This window comes from Glandiceps talaboti, chromosome 3 (assembly GCF_964340395.1).
Source record: "Glandiceps talaboti chromosome 3, keGlaTala1.1, whole genome shotgun sequence".
In the NCBI taxonomy this organism is placed as follows: Eukaryota; Metazoa; Hemichordata; class Enteropneusta; family Spengelidae; genus Glandiceps; species Glandiceps talaboti.
The window spans coordinates 31,973,955-31,998,096 of NC_135551.1; the positions used below are offsets into that span (position 1 = coordinate 31,973,955).

Consider the following 24,142-nt stretch of genomic DNA (forward strand, 5'->3'; position numbering starts at 1 on the left):
TTTGGATAACACAAGATTTGAAAGTTTTGCTGCGAGCACTAAATCAGTAAAAAGTCACCCTCGGAAACTCAATGAGTTTCATTTAACTGATGAAAGAAAAACTTGAAATAGTATCTCGCAATTTTCCAGATATAATTCGTGGGCGGCAAACAAATACAAAAGACAACCCTTTACATGCCTTTCTAAACACGTTGACTAATTATTTCCTTTGAGAAATTTCGCCCTTCAATTTTTTTGTTCATTGGAAATACGTACTTTACTCTGTCCGGTACGGAAAATGACGTCATTCCATATTTTGTGTACTGTCACATGATTATCACGTGATGTATTCCTAAAAGACTGATGACATACCAGAATGTACGCCTTCTTCTTGACAATGTTTTCCTGTTCAATGATTTGTCTACCAAACGTGAACTTATCTCAAGGTTGCAACCTTTCTCATAGAACTTTTATAACTTATAGAACTGCATACAAAACTAAAGAATTTGTTGAATAAACAACTTTTCAAATGTTTTCATACTTTATGACCGATTTTTCAAATAATAGTGAATAATTTATTTGGTTAGTAATTTAGCCTAAAACCGCATTGATTGATATTAGTGTTGCAATGCGCATCCATGACATTTGGAAATTCTTGAAATTTCTTTTTACCAACTTACCAATTTTTATGTCTGTATCTTGAGTTTCACTAACGTTGTACCTGACAGCAGAAGACGAGCTATCATACAAGTTATTAGTATCTGTAGAAGCAAATGAAATATGGTAAGTTTTGTGCTTAGATTCAAAGCTAGGAAATTGACGATGATGGAATTCTTTATTGTTTATTTTAGGCATGTAAATCTTCTAGAAATTATGCCGGACGATCATTTGCTTTTCATTTGAATATATCACATTATTAAGAAACCTGGAAGCTTAAACTGCATAAGTACACTGTGTGTGTTTACGATCAAACCACGATTCTATTCATGAGGTGTCGTAAACATACCACTCACCTGTTGGCGACTTGTACCTTACCCTCTTACGTCTACAGAATGTCTTCTTCCATTCTCTTTGGATTTCTTTCTTCATGGCACAGTGAAAGATGAAAATAAACAAGCCTTGAAGTGAGTTGAATATAGCAAACAAATACTGGAAGACTAAGCTGGCATCACCGATAGCAAAGATGGCTAGTATCCAAGTCAGTCCGAGTAGTACCATAAACCCAACGGCTGCTCTCAGTTGGGCTGTGATAGTAAAACGTTCATTGGCTGTCAGTGCTTGGAGTTCAATCCACAGATTTGATAGATGACAAGACAAAAGATTACTGTGTTGAAAATGAGAACCAAAGACATCGGGGCTAGGAATGCACCAAGGAAGGCGTATCTAGACAACCAACATCTGAAATGGAGAAAGGGAAGAGCCATTCATATTATCGTCGCCAGGGAAGTTTTCGGAAATATATCTAAGTTTGTTTATTTCGTGTATTTCTGTAATTTTCTGTAACTAAGCTTATTGTATGCATAATACGGCATATGATAAATTAAGTGAATAAAGCACGTCTCTGAAAAAGTTACACACGCATGCTTTGTTACACGTCACCTGATGCACTTGTGACCCGTAACTTAAACTTCAAGTTACACAATTTATTTCATGACGTATAAACGTCTTAAAGAGTAAATTAAGTGGGATAGCTGTTTATCACTTAACGACACATCAGATTCTTGAAAATGCGGATTCCCTGAGTAATTTAGTGGACATGGCGCCCTCTAGTGATGAGAATTTTAAATTTTCAATCTACTATAACACCAATTGTAATATTTCAAACGTCACTTCCTTTTTCCAAAGGGGAACTTTGAAAGTTTCGTCACACTTCAGCTCCTACCTTGAAGAATGTGTTAGTTTTATATGATACGAACTGCACTCTCACGACTCTCTCTCGTTCCACTTGGTCAAGTCGACTGAACAAAGAATGTGGAAGCTGAATTGACGCTTTACTGGTATCATTCATCGAATTGTTGTTTCTTGAAATAGTATCCTTTAAGGTAGAGTTAAAACACAAACGATGTTTAGCTACAAACTAAAAATTAACTTGATTGTTTGTATTTGGTTGTTTGTAACAAGTATCTTTGCCAATTGGTTAGTTTGTTGGTTTGTTGGTTGGTTGGTTGGCTGGCTGGCTGGTTGGTCGGTCGGTCGGTCAGTCAGTCGGTTGGTTGGTTGGTTGGTTGGTTGGTTGGTTGGTTGGTTGGTGGGTTGTGTCGATGTATGCTTGACCTAAACTATATTCTATTCAATTATATGCTCCAGGTATAACGACGTGTACATTGCCAGTCAAGAATATCACAAAATACTTTATTTCTCATTCAAATTTGCCCTTTTATGTTTTCTTCATTCTTACTTTACTGACTTACCTCAACAGATGAATCTCCAAATGTCAGCCCTTTGAATGCCGTACTGTCAATCTCTGTAACCATCATTGTAATGTCAGAAGTTTTTAGCGTGGTTTCTGATTGATTTCCCAACTGTATAATCATAGAAAGCTGCTCCACAGCTCTGATAATTCTGGAAAGATTCACAGAGCGGTAACACTAAGTCCTATGCTGCAATCACGAACGACGAACATGACAAACATGGAATGTGACACAGTTTTAGGGTGCAAATCAATTCGATAAACATCGTATATTGATTTCAAACTATTCACTATCTATCAGGTGACAAGATCATCTAATATCACATCACTCAGGTAGTCAAGAATGCACTACTCAGGACACTTTATTTAGGGACACATTACTTAGGGACACATTACTTAGTCTTAGGGACACTTCGTGAACACACTAGTCAGTAACATATTGCTAAGGGACACATTACATGGGGACACACAACATGGGAACACTACTAGTATTTAGGAACACACTACTTAGGGACACACAACTTAGGAACACACTACTTAGCATGCTGACGTTAAAATGAGATATGATCATGGTTCATTTCATGTGTCCATTGTAATTTGAAATCATTCCATTGTTACTTTATAACCTATACAATTATTTCAGCAAAAGAAGATATGAACAATTATTAATTTCTGACTGCAATTGCAACTTAACCTTATCGTCTCAAGAATTATCAGATTTTGTCGTCTGTGGTGAATGTTGGTCAGACAGACTCGAGCGACGAACTATATATATAAGTAAAAAAAAATACTTCAATGACAAATTGTCAGATTGTCAAATAGGCTCAGAAAGTGGAAAAAACTAATCCAATAAGTCGTCTTTAGTTTCGACCTAGCTCGTATTCGGTTACCGAGACTCTTGCCGCTGTGGGCTCTGCCTACTTGGTGGTCTCGTAGAACCATATAATATAGACCCTAGAGCGGTGAGTCTGGGCAACCGTGACTAACTAATTCGAATAATATTTTGTCATGTCAAACGTCCACCTTATGTGCATGTTATATCATTACCGATATGATTGCCATGGTTTCCCTTTGTGTCAAGGTTTGTACTTTATACAAAGCAAGCAAATGAATAGCTTCAATTCATAAAGAGGACCTAGCTAAGGAAATCACTTACTATTATAGCCTCGCATTGAAAAGAGTGGGAAGGGGGCGCTGTACAAGCAAACGAAGGTCGATTGGTACACACATCACTCAGTCTAATAACAACATTCTTTAAAGCAAAATACTTCGCATACTGTTTCTTTATTTAATATATGACAAATTGTTAAGCGATCGAGTATACAATATATACAGTTTTGTCAACTTCACTCTTTTTTCTTCGTGTTTTCAGTATATGAATGTTGGGAATACATACAAATATCTAACATTCCATTACAGATAATGGTAGATCCCCCCCCCCCCATTTTACTAAGTGAGTTTGAGGATAAAACCCGTTTGCGATCCGTTAATAGCTAGTCTAGACTGTCCTCGGCCCTGGATCTGCGTTGTATGTCTACTGTGGACGTTAGCGTAGTTACAAATCAGCGCCGTTGACTGTTCATTAAAACAAGATACATAGCAGCTCTATGTCGTATGAATGTGCTTAATCAAACTTGCACTAGATAAACATGTTCACTGTTCATGTCTTCTATCTTGCTATCATTTTGGGAGTAATTCTGTCCTCAACAATTGTTGCTAATGTAATATTTTTGATGTTATTTGTCTTTAAGACTCATAACATTAATAGCGTTATGTAAGTAGCTGTATATGTATGTCCCTCCGTTGTTTTGGTGCTTGCATTTTACTGTATGTGCTGTAGACGCCAAAATGTATTTCCAATGTAACTTTGGATTAGTAAAGATTATTATTGTGACTATGTCTGTCAAATTCATTAATCTAAAAAATCAGTATGCAAATCAATATGCTCATTATGTAAATCGTGCCCATGTAGGTATATATTGCAAGGTATCCTGACCTTTCACGGAAGCCTTCATAATGCTACAAATATTCCGAGAGAAAATTGTGTATAAAGATATGAAGTCATAGGCGGGGGTCATAAATATATCTTATAAAATGTGTGATAAAATACAATATAGAATCAAACTTGTAAATACAGTCTGAGAAATATCTATCAAAGTTGATGGCGATGGGTGTTTGTTCCTTCGTTCGTTAATAGTACTTGTTGTCTATCAGATAGTATGTCAGGTGTGCCACTTAGAGGTGACTAGGGTATTTGGTTTAACTAAAGTTAACATTAAGAAGTGATGTAACATACATGTATACGACAAATCTGTAACCAGAAACATCTTTAAGTTAGTTATCTTAAAATTATGAATTAATGTGATCGTGAGCCAACGTATAAATATCATAGAAGGGGCCCGCCAAGTCACTGTAGACTGTAACTTATATATTTGCATAACAAAAGACATTTATAAACCTCTACAATGGTATGTCAACTTTCATACTCAATGTGACATGTAGGTGACTCATAGCAGCAAATATACTCAATACTCCAATATAAAACCGTAACGATAGCTGATCTAAAGGATATAAAGCTGTTTTGCAGTTACAACACACTGCATGTGTTCCTCCTGTTTACAATGACTTTATTCAGAAACTGTATCCGTGACGGAATGTTTAACTTCTAAAGTTTCATATCCTACATGCTCTGATCAACTATAGCGTCAAATAGTTTGGGGGCATACTAGTTGGCAGAGACTTAATGTCAACGAACTGACATCTTACTGACTGCACTGTTAAACATATCTGATACTGTAAACTTTAACACTGATAATGTTTCTATGTGTAGCATTTCTAAAGTTAATTGAATCGTTGTATGATGTAAATGACAATCTCTACAATTAATCCATTTCTGTAACTTCCCGCCCATCTTTATCTTTTCTTTTCATCGTCTTGTCTTGTCCTGTCTTGTCTTGTCTTGTCTTGTCTTGTTTATTCTAGCTAATCAATTTCTCCAGTAGTATCTCATCTCCAAGTCTACAACCAACAAATACCTCACCCCTTCAATCTCATCAAATCTAACTAATTCAATCTCCTAATTTCGTCACATTTAATGTAATAAAACTGGCAGTGTTATTTTTATTTCTAGTTATTGAAGTAATAACTATCCCAGACCCTATCCCAGTAAACCCTATCCCAGTAAACCCTATCCCAGTAAACCCTATCCCAGACCCTATCCCAGTAGACCCTATCCCAGACCCCATCCCAGACCCTATCCCAGACCCTATCCCAGTAGACCCTATCCCAGTAAACCCTATCCCAGACCCCATCCCAGACCCTATCCCAGACCCTATCCCAGTAGACCCTATCCCAGTAAACCCTATCCCAGTAAACCCTATCCCAGACCCTATCCCAGTAAACCCTATCCCAGACCCTATCCCAGTAGACCCTATCCCAGACCCTATCCCAGACCCTATCCCAGTAGACCCTATCCCAGTAAACCCTATCCCAGACCCTATCCCAGTAAACCGTATCCCAGACCCTATCCCAGTAGACCCTATCCCAGTAAACCCTATCCCAGACCCCATCCCAGACCCTATCCCAGACCCTATCCCAGTAGACCCTATCCCAGTAAACCCTATCCCAGACCCCATCCCAGACCCTATCCCAGTAGACCCTATCCCAGTAAACCCTATCCCAGTAAACCCTATCCCAGTAAACCCTATCCCAGACCCTATCCCAGACCCCATCCCAGACCCTATCCCAGTAGACCCTATCCCAGTAGACCCTATCCCAGTAAACCCTATCCCAGTAAACCCTATCCCAGTAAACCCTATCCCAGACCCTATCCCAGACCCCATCCCAGACCCCATCCCAGTAAACCCTATCCCAGTAAACCCTATCCCAGACCCCATCCCAGACCCTATCCCAGTAGACCCTATCCCAGTAAACCCTATCCCAGTAAACCCTATCCCAGACCCTATCCCAGTAAACCCTATCCCAGTAAACCCTATCCCAGACCCTATCCCAGTAAACCCTATCCCAGTAAACCCTATCCCAGTAAACCCTATCCCAGACCCTATCCCAGTAAACCCTATCCCAGACACTGTAAAGTTTATATACACTGAGTGTACAGTTACTCCTAAGTATATCTTGTTAATATTTCTAATGTCTGGTCTCATTCGAGTTTTCCTCCTCATGAAGTTCATTTCCGTTGCCATGGTAACCTTGATCTGTTGATGCGATAGAAGATTCTGTCAAGCAGAGAAAGAAGAAAAAAAAGAATTTTTTGATGTTAAACCTTTAATCTGAATGATAAAATTCACCTGCTTATCCTCTCAAACAACTTATATTAATTATGAAAACAACAACTTTGAATACTCCAGGAAATCGTCCATTTATTTACCGCCGTACCTTGATGATTCTGGACTGTCTACTAAAAATGCAGAAGTGAATTTAAATATATCATTAGGTATATCCAATGACGTCATCATACATTTTTGCACGTCATTGTCATCACTAATGATAAATGGCGTCAGTATGACGACAAAAAATACGTCACTACCTTGTTTTCCTGTTCAACAGTTTGTCAATCAAAGGTGAACTTATTTCAAGGTTACAACCTTTGTTATCAAGCTGTTAAAGTTCATCGAATGGTCCTACGATACAACTATACAAACCTGTAGAATTATTGGGTTGCTGTGACAACTTAACTATATAATAGCAACAGCATGTGAGTCTTGTTTGATAAAGTCTGACATTTTTCGAAAAGGGAGATATCATAAAAAATCACCATTTTACCAACTTACCAATTTTGACGTCTGTCTCATGTGTTGTACTAACGGTGTACCTAACAGCAGAAGACGAGCTTCCATACAAGTTATTGGTGTCTGTGGAAACATGTAAAATACAATCCGTTATCAAGAGGAAAATGTACATAATTTATTAGGTCAAGTCAACAAATTCTTTGAACTTCTGACGAACTTTTGACATATACATCTACGCTGAATCGCGTCAAAGTCTATTCAGCAACTGGACGAGGGTGCTATCGACCAAACACATCTGTAATACATCCATAGTCTACGAACTAAGATGTGTGTGTGTGTGTGTGTGTGTGTTAGTATTTGTGTGTGTGCGCGCGAGCGTGTATGTATGTGTGTGTGTGTGTGTGTGTGTGTGTGTGTGTGTGTGTTCGTTGAATTGGGACTATTCGATCGTAAATAACACTCATGCATCACCTGTTGACGACTTGTACTTGTCCCTCTTACGTCTACAGAACGTCTTCCTCCATTCACTTTGGATTTCCTTCTTCATGGCACAATGAAAGATGAAAATAAACAAGCCTTGAAGTGAATTGAATATAGCAAACAAATACTGGAAGACTAAGCTGGCATCACCGATAGCAAAGATGGCTAGTATCCAAGTCAGTCCGAGTAGCACCATAAACCCAATGGCTGCTCTCAGTTGGGCTGTGATAGTAAAGCGTTCATTGGCTGTCAGTGCCTTGGAGTTCAATCCACAGATTTGATAGATGACAAGACAAAATATTACTGTGTTGAAAACGAGAACCAAGCACATCGGGGCTAGGAATGCACCAAGGAAGGCGTATCTAGACAACCAACACCTAAAATGGAGAAGACAACGATTCATTATCATTTCTACGAATCAAAGAGAAAGTTACTGATTCAGAAACAAAATTTAAACAAAAATTAATCTCACTTAAATCATTTTATCTCACGGAAGCCAAGATGAGAGCATTCGAACAGGCCATTGAAATGTATAGTACCCTGGTCGTTCGACGTTGTTCTGCGATGCTCAAAAAATATTAGTCAATACGTCCAAAACCGCTATTATCTTCCCCGATTTTCCAAAAACTTTGATTGCAGACTGAGGCATAAGTAATATATTTTATTCCTCAATATATTTCATTTGGCTGTGAAATATTCAGGACCTAAGGGATTGTAACTATCGTCTTTCGACTTGTAGTCACAGGGACCCTTAGGCCATTGGCATTTGCCTTGGCCGAACGAAGTATTACATAAGAATGTTGATATCTGATTTATTATATATATATATATATATATATATATATATATATATATATATATATATATATATATATATATATATATATATATATATATATATATATATATATATATATATTTGGTAGTCCTGGAACTCTTTCTTGGTTGTAACTTGGAGTTTCACGCATTGTGCGATCATCATACAAGTCTGTCAAAATGAGAAACGAGAGTCAGCAAAACACTATAAACATTAACCACAGATTCTGTTGTACATTGGCATTTCGCTCATTTCTCCGGACACGTTGAATCATATGATATCATTTTGAATCTCGGATGTCAATATACAGAGGTATTAACGGTGATGGAAAAGTGATAAGTCCTCAGACAAAACGATGGCATATGGTGTGTATGTTTCAGATTTTGTAAAAATTATATTACTCTCCACAAGTAATTATACATGTAAATACGATAACATTCACAGTGTAATTAGTAACCTCAACCTAAGCAGGGATACAACAGTATCAATATACTTATACCTCTGGGACTTACATTGAGTATAAACCTCTGGTACTTACATTGTGTATAAACCTCTGGTACTTACATTGTGTATATACCTCTGGTACTTACATTGAGTATAAACCTCTGGTACTTACATTGTGTATAAACCTCTGGTACTTACATTGTGTATAAACCTCTGGTACTTACATTGTGTATAAACCTCTGGTACTTACATTGAGTATAAACCTCTGGTACTTACATTGAGTATAAACCTCTGGTACTTACATTGAGTATAAACCTCTGGTACTTACATTGAGTATAAACCTCTGGTACTTACATTGAGTATAAACCTCTGGTACTTACATTGTGTATAAACCTCTGGTACTTACATTGTGTATAAACCTCTGGTACTTACATTGTGTATAAACCATTGGTACTTACATTGTGTATAAACCTCTGGTACTTACATTGTGTATAAACCATTGGTACTTACATTGTGTATAAACCTCTGGTACTTACATTGTGTATAAACCTCTGGTACTTACATTGTGTATAAACCATTGGTACTTACATTGTGTATAAACCTCTGGTACTTACATTGAGTATAAACCTCTGGTACTTACATTGTGTATAAACCTCTGGTACTTACATTGTGTATAAACCTCTGGTACTTACATTGAGTATAAACCTCTGGTACTTATTACATTGAGTATGAACCTCTGGTACTTACATTGAGTATAAACCTCTGGTACTTATTACATTGAGTATGAACCATTGGTACTTATTACATTGAGTATAAACCTCTGGTACTTACATTGAGTATAAACCTCTGGTACTTATTACATTGAGTATAAACCTCTGGTACTTACATTGAGTATAAACCTCTGGTACTTATTACATTGAGTATGAACCATTGGTACTTATTACATTGAGTATAAACCTCTGGTACTTACATTGTGTATAAACCTCTGGTACTTACATTGAGTATAAACCTCTGGTACTTACATTGAGTATAAACCTCTGGTACTTACATTGTGTATAAACCTCTGGTACTTACATTGTGTATAAACCTCTGGTACTTACATTGTGTATAAACCTCTGGTACTTACATTGAGTATAAACCTCTGGTACTTACATTGAGTATAAACCTCTGGTACTTACATTGAGTATAAACCTCTGGTACTTATTACATTGAGTATAAACCTCTGGTACTTACATTGTGTATAAACCTCTGGTACTTACATTGAGTATAAACCTCTGGTACTTACATTGAGTATAAACCTCTGGTACTTACATTGAGTATAAACCTCTGGTACTTACATTGAGTATAAACCTCTGGTACTTACATTGTGTATAAACCTCTGGTACTTACATTGTGTATAAACCTCTGGTACTTACATTGTGTATAAACCTCTGGTACTTACATTGTGTATAAACCTCTGGTACTTACATTGAGTATAAACCTCTGGTACTTACATTGTGTATAAACCTCTGGTACTTACATTGTGTATAAACCTCTGGTACTTACATTGAGTATATACCTCTGGTACTTACATTGTGTATAAACCTCTGGTACTTACATTGTGTATATACCTCTGGTACTTACATTGAGTATATACCTCTGGTACTTACATTGTGTATAAACCTCTGGTACTTACATTGTGTATAAACCTCTGGTACTTACATTGAGTATAAACCTCTGGTACTTACATTGTGTATAAACCTCTGGTACTTACATTGAGTATAAACCTCTGGTACTTACATTGAGTATATACCTCTGGTACTTACATTGTGTATAAACCTCTGGTACTTACATTGTGTATATACCTCTGGTACTTACATTGAGTATATACCTCTGGTACTTACATTGTGTATAAACCTCTGGTACTTACATTGTGTATAAACCTCTGGTACTTATTACATTGAGTATAAACCTCTGGTACTTACATTGAGTATATACCTCTGGTACTTACATTGTGTATATACCTCTGGTACTTACATTGTGTATAAACCTCTGGTACTTACATTGTGTATATACCTCTGGTACTTACATTGAGTATATACCTCTGGTACTTACATTGTGTATAAACCTCTGGTACTTATTACATTGAGTATAAACCTCTGGTACTTACATTGAGTATATACCTCTGGTACTTACATTGAGTATATACCTCTGGTACTTACATTGTGTATAAACCTCTGGTACTTACATTGTGTATATACCTCTGGTACTTACATTGAGTATATACCTCTGGTACTTACATTGTGTATAAACCTCTGGTACTTATTACATTGAGTATAAACCTCTGGTACTTACATTGAGTATATACCTCTGGTACTTACATTGAGTATAAACCTCTGGTACTTATTACATTGTGTATAAACCTCTGGTACTTACATTGAGTATAAACCTCTGGTACTTACATTGAGTATATACCTCTGGTACTTACATTGAGTATATACCTCTGGTACTTACATTGAGTATAAACCTCTGGTACTTATTACATTGAGTATATACCTCTGGTACTTACATTGAGTATAAACCTCTGGTACTTACATTGAGTATAAACCTCTGGTACTTACATTGAGTATATACCTCTGGTACTTACATTGAGTATAAACCTCTGGTACTTACATTGAGTATATACCTCTGGTACTTACATTGTGTATAAACCTCTGGTACTTATTACATTGAGTATAAACCTCTGGTACTTACATTGAGTATATACCTCTGGTACTTACATTGTGTATATACCTCTGGTACTTACATTGTGTATAAACCTCTGGTACTTACATTGTGTATATACCTCTGGTACTTACATTGAGTATATACCTCTGGTACTTACATTGTGTATAAACCTCTGGTACTTACATTGAGTATAAACCTCTGGTACTTATTACATTGAGTATAAACCTCTGGTACTTACATTGAGTATATACCTCTGGTACTTACATTGTGTATAAACCTCTGGTACTTATTACATTGAGTATAAACCTCTGGTACTTATTACATTGAGTATAAACCTCTGGTACTTACATTGTGTATATACCTCTGGTACTTACATTGTGTTGTAATGTCCATAGCTGTCAACATCCACAGCAATAGTGATTACCACAATAACCAATGGAATACCTGGTATGACAAGGAATACAATATTGATTACAACAATAACCAATGGAATATCTGGTATGATAAGGAATACAATAGTGATTACAACAATAACAAATGAAATACCTGGATTTAGAAGAAAACACCAAACACATATTGATTATTACTTTTAAATGATCGTGTTTATCAGAATGTTTATACGTTATTGCAAATCCTTTTTCTACATATCCATTTAGACTTGTATTACTTCATTTTATCATTCCAATATGTTATAGTGTTCTTTTACCCTGGCTTTATCACTTTGTCTTGTTAGCACACTTCCACATTTATTGTAGTAGACCTTTACTGTCGATAGTTTTGTTTATTTTATTCACCTTGGTTTCGTTCATTTTGTTTACTGTTCTCTGATCGTAAAGAAGATCTCCTGTGTGGGGGCGAAACGTCCGAAATCAAGCTTTAACGTAGACGAAAGGACGTTTCGACTTTTTATCAAACCCCATATTTATAATTTGGGTGAGATATCTCTGGACTTTACTTTTAAACTCTACCATATAAAATCAGTAGACCTAATAAAGCAGGATTCTTATTTAGATACTAGCTTTGACATGGTCAGTTATTTCCTACCATGTTGTATTTTGATTCTACTTTGAACAAGTCTTTGAAGACAGAAACCCCCAACACGAATGTGCAAATTAATTGGTGCCTAAAGTATAGTCCTACAACATGTCAACACTACCTAAAGCTAATGAAAACACACTTACCCCAGCCTTACAATATGTCAACACTATATATACCTAAAGCTAATGAAAACACACTTACCCAGTATGTGTAAACACTACCTAAAGCTAATGAAAACACACTTACCCCAGCCTATAAGTGAAAACTTGACCATAAAATGTGTATAATAAGTCTTGAATACTTTCACCAGTAACAAATACATCTGGATTGCTTCCAATACCATCCATGCCAGCACAGCCAATAGGAAATAGTGTAACAACACGGCTATGGCTGTACAGACCTCAGGTATGATTGGTGCGAAGTCCACAAAGAATGAACCAATCAGAAACATGACAAGTACCATAAACAGTGCACAGCATAGATTCAATAATATCTTGGTTGACTTGTCCTTTCTTTTCCTAAAATTGAATACACACGAGAATCAAGAATAAAGGTACGTGAAAATATAATAAGACTTCAGAATTGAAACAAAAATGATTTTTAAAAGTTGATAAAAAATAGTTCAGCAAATGATAATAACTTGAAGAAGACCAGCGTCACTATGGTTACGACCAATGCCAATAAAGATATACCACATCCGATGTAGGATATTATAGATAATGCTTTCTGACTGACTGAGTCGACTTGATCACCTTCGTCGTACACGTCCTAAAAGAGACAAACATTTAAGTATACATTAAAATCCAACAGTTACTGTTACTTAATACCACTGACAAATCTCAAAGAATTCCAAATCGTCACCCGATATCTAGGCATTATGTTGGTATATATACATTGCATACAACAAGGTTTTAGTATGGTTGGAAGTTAAGTAAAAAGCACACGTAATCGAAACTTAGTTCCAACCTTCTGACCCTAGCTAGCTTAGTCATTGATATCTCCAAGATCTCCAAGATTGATATGGACCAAGATTGTATTCAACAAACTCCCTGCAATTAGTCAAGACTCTAAAATGAACACGATAAACCTGTGCTGGGATTGGCCTAAATCTATAAATAACGTCTTAACAAATCTCAAAACACATAGAGAAGAAATACAAACTCTCAGACAATAAAATCAAGCAAATAATTTTCAAGTATGATGAATCTAAATGGAAAGAAGATATGGAACAAAAGTCTAGTCTCATTCACTACCGTAGGTTCAAAACATCTTTAGAAACGGAACCGTATCTTAAATCAGTAAATGACCTCAAGGGGCCACAATTAAAATTTAAAGCAAGATCATATACATTTGGACTTTCATATGAAAAGAGAAAGTGGGAAAACTGTGACTCTGATTGCTCCTGTCCCTGCTGTGGGCAAGAAGATGAAACACTTGAAAACTTTCTCTTTTCGTGTGACAGCCTTTCTACCTATTCGTCACATCTTAATGAAGAATGCAAAAGATTTTTTACTTAACAATAAAGAGACAAACCTATATCAAGATTTTATACAAGGTAAAGAACTGTTAAGCCTCTTTATAGGAGACAGTGCAAAAAATTATGATAATTTAATAAGTCAAAAAAATTGACAAATTTATCCAGCGATTTCTAATTAGTGCAATGGAACATAGGAAAACATGTTTAACCTGATGAAGAATTGTAAAAAATTTCTTTCTTTCTCTCTTATTATTTCTTTGAAGTTATTAGCTGCTATTTTAACATATTTTGTATGTATTTGGATATGTAAATGCTGCTCCTAATGTTTTTAGTGAGCCCCTGATATAAAAGGGATACAGAAAATAAATAAATAAAAATACATAATGGAAACACATTATGCGAAGGTACTTAAATCGCTTACCACAAGAAGTGCGAAGTTTGTAAGATGGTTACATTCACACACGGTGACATTTTCTTGAACTGTACTCTCCGAGACCGTGCAACCTTCACTGGACCAACCACCATTTCCATCTGTATAGGGAGAGAATAAGAGCAGGAATGAAAATGTTGTTAATAATTTTAGACATTGTAAACATTTAACAGTGAACAAATACCGTCGCATTCTCTTTCTCTAAGAAATAACTTGTTGATGTTTGACCCCCCCCCCACCTTACTCTATTTCCCCATAGTTGTGTTATCTGAATCTTCTTTTAATAATATTTACAGTACATATTTCATGATGATTTCTTGTACGTGTAAACGCCATGAATGTCAAGTAGATTTATATATGTCACTATTTTAATTACTTAATTTGAATATTAACTGTTACGAGATAATCCTAACTCCGTGTACTTACCATTAAATTTAAAATCCCAGAATACACAGCTTATGTTACCAGTGCTATTGACCTGTGGAAAATGGTACATTACAGAAGTTTCAAATTACGTGTAACTGTTCAACGGCAAGCCTGTCCCCATTCAACTACAATGTATTAAATGTGAAAAACGTGGGACTATATATACTACCACTATCTCCAATCTGAAGAATTCATCGAGCAAGATTCGTATCATTTATTGTATAACATGCCATCATGTACAGTCATGAGTGAACGTCCTTATTAAAGTCTCCATACAGCTATTTACATGTACATGGTCTCCATACAGCTATTTACATGTACATGGTCTCCATACAGCTATTTACATGTACATGGTCTCCATACAGCTATTTACATGTACATGGTCTCCATACATCTATTTACATGTACATGGTCTCCATACATCTATTTACATGTACATGGTCTCCATACAGCTATTTACATGTACATGGTCTCCATACATCTATTTACATGTACATGGTCTCCATACAGCTATTTACATGTACATGGTCTCCATACAGCTATTTACATGTACATGGTCTCCATACAGCTATTTACATGTACATGGTCTCCATACAGCTATTTACATGTACATGGTCTCCATACAGCTATTTACATGTACATGGTCTCCATAATAGTATAATACCATTTCACCTCAAACCACTATAGAACATTTCCTATACTGGTCTGAGATTTCAGAGAGCAAACATTGCATCCCAGATTAGATTGATATATACATTTATGGAAATTAATTTCTACGTCGAGACAGTCTTGATGAGTGTAGATAATATTAAAGGTATATTTAAATATTAGAGACGAAAACTTACTTGTCCTTTATGTGGTAACACTATCTTGACAGGTTCTTTCAGATTTCTTATTTCCAAATCTCCAATACTAGCAGCAATCACATCACTGTCTCCAATCGAAGACGTATTGTCGACGGCCTGTGTTGAAGAATGGAACATTATTGATTAAAATCCAATTGTGAGGTCAGAATCGTCTAATGTACAATGAAATATCGTTGAGGTGATCTCGTATTTTGTATCGTCAGCTTAGCCGTTATATTTTGTATCGTCAGCTTAGCCGTTATATTTTGTATCGTCAGCTTAGTCGTTATATTTTGTATAGTTAGCTTAGCCATTATATTTTGTATCGTCAGCTTAGCCATTATATTTTGTATCGTCAGCTTAGCCGTTATATTTTGTATCGTCAGCTTAGCCGTTATATTTTGTATAGTTAGCTTAGCCATTATATTTTGTATCGTCAGCTTAGCCGTTATATTTTGTATCGTCAGCTTAGCCGTTATATTTTGTATCGTCAGCTTAGCCGTTATATTTTGTATCGTCAGCTTAGCCGTTACATTTTGTATCGTTAGCTTAGCCGTTGTAAGATATTACTTCCCAATATTTTTCTGCAGTCGACGTCAGCCAAGGAAAAGACGTGTTGTAAGAGAAATTAGGCCACGAGGATTTTTAGGGGTTAATGAAGGAATATATCTGGATATAACACTTCCATGAACTAAGTATACCTCCTGAAATATAATTTATATAAATTATTGGCGATTTAGAACGTTCTGACTCATATGTTTATCACCACAGAAACAGTGACGTAAACACGGGTTGTTGTGACGTAAAACAGCAAGGGGATATATTGAGTAATCCATATTTTCTGTTCAAAGGCAATATTTTGCATAGTATATGCATACACTCTGAAAACTTACCTTAAAGAATCTGTTAGATCTGTATGATACAAACTGTGCCCTTGTAATTAGGTTTTGTTTCGTTGGATCGAATCCGCTGAACAAAGAGGTTGGCAGTTCAATGGATGATTGTTGTTCTACAGCTGTTGACGTGAGATTCCGTGAGACTATACCCTGTTTAAAGTAAATATACACGTATAGTACGACAAAAATGTCAGTTGAACAAAAACATTGGCAAATGTAGTGTATGTTTTACTGTAGTGATATTCAATTGCGAGTCATAGGAACAACACATAAATAGTCAATGCCGTTTCTTTTAAACGAATATATCACTAACCATATCAAGGCGGCAAATGTATACATTAACTTTAAGTTATTAACATTATTATACAATATGGTTGTCGGTTTTCACTTACTTTCATAGATGAAGCACCAAATTTCAATCCATTGAATGATGTGCTATTTATCTTTGCAACTGTCATTTTAATATCTGTAGTTTCTATCGTGGTTTCTGATTGGTTCCCTAACTGTACGATCGCAGACAGTCGCTCTACAGCCTTGATGAGCCTGGAACAGAAAACACAATGACCGTGTCAATTTATTGTGTATTTCACTAGAAACAGCAAACACAGTAACAGTGTCAATTCGACTTGAAATAGCAAACACAGTAACAGTGTCAATTCATGGTGTATTTGACTTCAAATAGTAAACACAGTAACAGTGTCAATTCATGGTGTATTTGACTTCAAATAGTAAACACAGTAACAGTGTCAATTCATGGTGTATTTGACTTCAAATAGTAAACACAGTAACAGTGTCAATTCATGGTATATTTGACTTCAAATAGTAAACACAGTAACAGTGTCAATTCATGGTGTATTTGACTTCAAATAGTAAACACAGTAACAGTGTCAATTCATAGTGTATTTGACTAGAAATAGTAAACACAGTAACAGTGTCAATTCGTGGTATATTTGACTTCAAATAGTAAACACAGTAACAGTGTCAAATCATGGTGTATTTGACTTCAAATAGTAAACACAGTAATAGTGTCAATTCATGGTGTATTTGACTTCAAATAGTAAACACATTAACAGTGTCAATTCATGGTGTATTTCACTAGAAATAGTAAACACAGTAACAGTGTCAATTCATGGTACATTTGACTTCAGGGTATTCTATGCTTGTGTTTATATAGAATGATATGAAAATCTTAGCAGTTCGCGCTCTACAAACAACTATGTATAAAATATACCCCGTCTATAACTTACCTTACAGCTGCATTGTTTTGTCGCTGACTAGCTTTCAATATACCACGTCTATAACTTAAGTTACAGCTGCATTGTTTTGTCGCTGACTAACTTTCAATATCCCGTCTATAACTTACCTTACAGCTGCATTGTTTTGTCGCTGACTAGCTTTCAATATACCCCGTCTATAACTTACCTTACAGCTGCATTGTTTTGTCGCTGACTAGCTTTCAATGCCCCGTGTATAACTTACATAACAGCTGCATTGTTTTGTCGCTGACTAGCTTTCAATACCTCGTCTATAACTTACATAACAGCTGCATTGTTTTGTCGCTGACTAGCTTTCAATACCTCGTCTATAACTTACTAGTACCTTACAGCTGCATTGTTTTGTCGCTGACTAACTTTCAATATACCCCGTGTATAACTTACCTTACAACTGCATTGTTTTGTCGCTGACTAGCTTTCAATATACCCCGTCTATAACTTACCTTACAGCTGCATTGTTTTGTCGCTGACTAGCTTTCAATATACCCCGTCTATAACTTACCTTACAGCTGCATTGTTTTGTCGCTGACTAACTTTCAGTATACCCCGTCTATAACTTACCTTACAGTTGCATTGTTTTGTCGTTGACTAGCTTTCAATATACCCCGTCTATAACTTACCTTACAGCTGCATTGTTTTGTCGCTGACTAGCTTTCAATACATCAGGGTTGGTATTTAACATATCATTAACAGTTCGTAGTACATTTTCTGCTACCTCTATATCTGTACCATTTTCTTCACTATCAAGTATATTACCGACTACATCCACAGCAAGGTTGATCTCATCTTCATCTAAACTCTCAGATTCTGCAGTGAGATTGTTGAGTTGTTCTGACACTTTTTTCGCTTGTCCTGAAGAAAAGAAATAGAAAGGACATTGCATTCAGTTATAATAGGGAACGCTAATGAATTGAAGGTAAATAAATCTTTAATTCCTCTCCACGGAGAAGAATGAGATTGGTTTTTAAACGTTCTTTTTTGCAAGGCAGATAAAGATGTCAATAACTATTGAAGAAATAGCATAAGGGTTCAATTACCCTAGACGGGTCAGTTCAGATCATGACAACTTATAAATCACATGTTAGTGTTTGCCAATCAGCTATATTATCATTATATGCTAATATGCTGGTGTTGAAAATAATATAATTCCCTAAAGATGTACAATGCCTACCTGGAGGAATGAATGTATGATTAGCAAGATTATTTAGTTGATTTCCACGACTAGCCTCACGAGCAGGCAGACATCTTGAGGTGTCTGGTTCTTCCCACTTTGCTCCAACATGTGTTGGTACACTAGATAAGAACAGGAAACCATTCTAATCAATTTGATAATATTGATAAAATGTAATACACATCGTATGTATGTATGTATGTATGTATGTATGTATGTATGTATGTATGTATGTATGTATGTATGTATGTATGTATGTATGTATGTATGTATGTATGTGCGTGTGTGTGCACGTAAAGGAAAGTATATACTGCACACAACTATATGTACACTCTGTCACTTTCACAATCGCTTAAGTAACACGTTTTGCTGGCAATGTTATTGACCAGTTTCTATGTGAGTCTCTGTTTCCTTCCCTTTGTGTTTAAACGTATACTTTGTCATCGCAGTTGCATTGGACTTGGATTGGGGAACAGTCGACTAAGCACAGCGGATGTATGCATAAAATGGAACACTTCCGTCTACGCTGTATAATTTTAATACCGCACCTTGAAGTCAAAGATTGAAGGCAATTTCTTACCACTTTCTAGTAGCCTTGAACTTTCCAATTGCACCATAAGGACAGTTTCTCTGTCTCATCTGATCAATGTTGGTCAATGGCCAATTTATTAATCCGGCATCATCAACGAATATTTCAGTCAGACATTTCTTTGCTTTACCACGCCCCTCATCAATGATCATGACGTCATTACTATCGTTACGACAGATAGAAACCAATCGTGTGTCTTCAGTGGCCGTGATATTGAAAGGGGTAGATTTTCCTGTATCTTCAAAACAATAATAAATTGTGAAAATGTAATTCACGTAAGGCAACATTGAAATATAGAAAGTTATTTATTTTGAAACATGATGATATCAAAACCCCATGACTCATGAGAGTGTAAGTATGGCGTAATAAAGGTATTTGCACGAGTGCTGTAGGGATCTCTGTGGCTGTACTTTGACGATAGAAGAAATTGAAAGTGTAGTAGAAAACACCACAAGCACGAGGCTCAATTGGAAAGAAATCTCCTACAATTAAATACTGCGTTATTACTTCGTCATTTGGGACTAAAATACAACGTAAAGGTAAGGTTAATTACCTTCATTCACTTTGTACAATTGTAAACTTTGGGTGTAACCAGCTCCATTTTGTTTTAGTTTTGTCACAATTGCGAGAGGAGACGACTGTGGCAAGTAATTAATGCAAACTTACCAATTTGACAGATGAACGAATTTGTATCTGTACATGTACCGTCATCAAGATTAAAAAATTCATCATTTCTCTTTTTCTCCCTGTGAATATAATTGAAGTACTCAATTCATACATTGGTTCCGTCTCACTGTTTACCACATTCTAACGTTTACCAAGTCGTTTAATGTGTATATCATTGTTCTAACACTTGAATGAATCTACTGTAAGATTACCCCACACTTATATTATACATTACAAAAAACCATACTGTATCTGTGAGACCGATTTCAATGAAGCCACTCATTTTCGAAGAACTTTGCTATATATTAGTAACAATATTTGTAAATTAAAGCTCCAATTTTTGTTCCAGGATTGCACACTCAACACGTTATAAAACAAATTCTGTTGTTCCAATCAGCTGAGAATTACAAAATGTACCTACTAAAACTTACCACATGAGGCAACAGTCTTGGTTGCGTCGACTGTCATCAGGTTGACCAAGCGCCCAGAACTGCGATCCTACTGACGATCCATTTAACCACTTAAAATGGTCCTCTGTGTCTTGGTCATTACAACCAACCCAATACCCACTTCCTGCTGGGTTTTTCAATTGACTGTTTCCACTCAAATGTGCACGGAGTTCGTCGAAAACATCTATAGACCCAAAAATTGCTAGTTGGGCATTGATATTGAGAGTTTCATTCAGCTCATTACAATAGGCCGAAGCATCGTTCCAATTTTCCATTTGTTTCATAATGATATACACTTGACAGTCTCTGTAGCCAGTGACTGAGATATACTCTAGAAAAAGAAATGCATTGTTGGATTAATAATTTGGGTCTGAAAATAATGCAAAGTAATAGAGACCCTATTAAAATAAAATGCTGTGAAAAGTTATCACTCAAACTACTACATCGTTAATTTTGTCACCAACAACGACGTATTAACATCAATAATGACGACAACAGATCAGAAATAGCAAAGTGGCACAAGTTGAGTTTATACACAGATCTTGGAGAGGACAGATCTTGGTTTATGTAAGCTATTAACTCGAGTGAAAATATTTATATAAAAGAATACAATGTAGCTAAACTATATTACTATACTAGTTTGTTGATATTAATATTGATGCATTCCTTTGATGGAACTGAATCATATTCTGGCATTGTTAGAATACTTGATTGTATATTAGTGGTTTCATCGACATTATAGTTTATCCATAGGCCTAATAAATTATGTCGTCGAATTCTTTATTTTTCCTAAATACCGAGTTTGAGTTCTGCCACTTAGTAGAAGCGATGAATAAATATGACGATTAGTAAAATTGTTGAAAACTTATGTAGTTTCATAACCATGGAGTTCTGTTATCATTGATATGTTATTAATTCCTACTAACGTCACGGTGTGATTCTCGAGCAAGTTACGATGATTTAATTTGTAATTGCATTTGTTAGTATATCCTGACCAGCTAGGAAGTATTCAGACGTATTCAAATGAAGTAAGTTTGGCTTGGTCAAGAATTAAAGAATTACTATCAAATCCTTTGTTATCATATGGCAATGTATTATTGTATTCATAATCGCTTCAAGGAAAACATGCCATTCACGTCATTGGCAATATTGGTGCAATCGTAACCCCATTGTCATACTAACATACCAACTGGTCTCTTCACGACACGTCCGATACGATGTCAGCGCCGGACAACACATGCTGTAACTAGAGAGAATATGTCAAACCTTACCTTCACTGAATTGCGTTATATGATTTCCCCTTGAATGATGGGATTGCGCAGAAACATTAATTTCACCAAAGCTGAAAATCGCAACAATCCTCATAAACGAAAAAAATTTGGCCATCATCTTCTTCGTTTATTGATGTTATACCTTAGATTTCCATTCTATAGAAAGAGTGAAAGATAACGTTAAGATTTTCCAGATTCCAAAAGTATGTTTATAATTACAATTATCCCTAAAAAGTGTAAGCTACACGCAGTGGTTTTTTATGATTGCAAATTTGACTGGCAGTTCGACGAAAGGACACGCTTCCAACAAAAGTAGAGAATTCGAAAGTAATGATAACTGTACTGAATTTCGTCGATAACTGCAGCTATGCCTGCGTACAACGAGATCCACCCTATCAGCTGTAAATGGTACTATTTTCAGTCTTTTATTAGTCTATGACCTCAAATTAGGGTGTTGTTAAACAATTCAAGTATAGAGAACAAGTATGGTTATAAAATACACGTCACAACTCTGGAATGTCTGGTTTTGAAAGCTACTCTACATTCAGAATGGTACACCGAGCACTGCCTAGCTACTTTCAACGCCTATTTTTCTACGCTCTTGATAGTCTACTGTGGTAGAGACGTAGTTAAGGTACACCGAGCATTGCCTAGCTACTTTCAACGACTATTTTTTTTTAAAACTATTGATAGTCTACTGTGGTAGAGACATAGTTATGCGTCCTCATCTGACCTTCCGTTTTCTTCCCGTGGTGAACTTGTTGAGATAGCTGACGAATCGAGTCTGTTCTCCATAGATCTCATATCCTAACGACCAGTCTCTCACTTTACCTCAGAACTAAAACTAAGAACTGAGCATTTTTTTCAATGTCCATCGAGTAACAATTGACATGAATAATTTGAACTGACCTGTAAGTTACAGCACACAATATCGTATACACTTGGTGAATAAACAGTCGGCGGATATACTCCCACCACGGTAGTAGATATGGTCACAACTTGAATCAATGCACTCCGTGTAGTTTCAAGTTATTTAGTTTAAGCACGTGCTGCAGCTGAAATGAGCTGTGACTTGTGGTATCAGGAAGATATTCAAGCTGGAAAACAAACTTAAATTATCGACCATTCATAAGTAGTGGTGCCTCCGGAAAGTGAGATGTCGTTGAATCACGTCAGTGATATACTAGTTGACATAACATGACCCATACCTATGAGATCAACGTTAACGTGCATGTTTATTTACCGTCCATAGTTGTATTGTTATTCAAATATCAACCTTCAAAGTTTTGAACTATGACGATTCTTCGAAACAAAGTTAATTTCCACTAACAAGCTCGTCATAAAATGCTTAACTATGTCTCTATTGTTCTGTAATATATTTCTTACTTGGTGATTAGTATATAAAGCAGGGCTAGTATTGATTGTCCGAGTTACAGCTAGTGATTGAAATGAATTCTATAACACATCATAGAGTACCGATGATGTGTAAACGAAATAATAACACAAGTACGCCGTCTAAGGTGCCGATATTGGGATAGGAATGGTGATGGCGCTTGACTGGAAAATAACACCAGGGAAATAATGCCGGGTTATTCCTGAGAAATGCTTGACAATCTGTCATTCATTTGTATGTTAAGTGTGTTGATATATGATGTATATAACGGGTGTGACAGCAAATATTTCCATTAAATGCTAGAAGTTGATCATTTCATCAAATACAGCACCACGAAGGGTTCAATCCAGGTCAAAGAATGTATTATATAATCTAAAGTCATTCTAGTAATTGAAAACGAAAATAATGTGCATTGAGTTTAGAAAACTTGTCAAAATTTTATTTGTAAATACAATTGTCCAGTAAATTGAGTGGTTAAGGTTGACAATAGCAATGGTTGACGTGGCTTTAATCAATAAAATAATTTCACTTTCTTTCTTCGGAGAGATGAGACTTTATACTTTCATCTTTACCCCATGCAGGTGAGACTCAGATATAACAAATTGTCCACACGTATCTTTGATGTCCGTTGGA

At 36.0% G+C, this 24,142-nt stretch overlaps 1 protein-coding gene and 1 long non-coding RNA gene across 2 annotated transcripts in view; one reads left to right on the forward strand and one right to left on the reverse strand.

Annotated features, from left to right (window-relative positions):
- Positions 1-1,548, forward strand: part of LOC144432605 (uncharacterized) — a 2,172-nt gene extending 624 nt beyond the window's left edge. The window contains exon 2 of the long non-coding RNA XR_013480735.1: positions 684-1,548. This is a non-coding gene — a long non-coding RNA (uncharacterized LOC144432605). The remainder of the gene's footprint in view (positions 1-683) is intronic.
- A 4,903-nt stretch (positions 1,549-6,451) lies between these two features.
- On the reverse strand, positions 6,452-23,199 carry LOC144432601 (adhesion G-protein coupled receptor G6-like). The gene is made up of 18 exons (XM_078120853.1): positions 23,026-23,199; positions 22,117-22,272; positions 20,828-21,176; positions 20,397-20,476; positions 19,722-19,968; positions 19,142-19,263; positions 18,591-18,822; positions 17,089-17,239; positions 16,694-16,846; positions 15,801-15,917; positions 14,956-15,007; positions 14,521-14,630; positions 13,263-13,390; positions 12,869-13,140; positions 11,959-12,028; positions 7,609-7,994; positions 7,180-7,260; positions 6,452-6,624 (listed from the first exon to the last, which is right to left on the reverse strand). Exons 2-18 carry the CDS (start codon positions 22,232-22,234, stop codon positions 6,536-6,538), a joined length of 2,757 nt encoding a protein of 918 aa, XP_077976979.1. The 5' UTR covers positions 22,235-22,272; positions 23,026-23,199; the 3' UTR covers positions 6,452-6,535.
- Between the last annotated feature and the right edge of the window lie 943 nt (positions 23,200-24,142).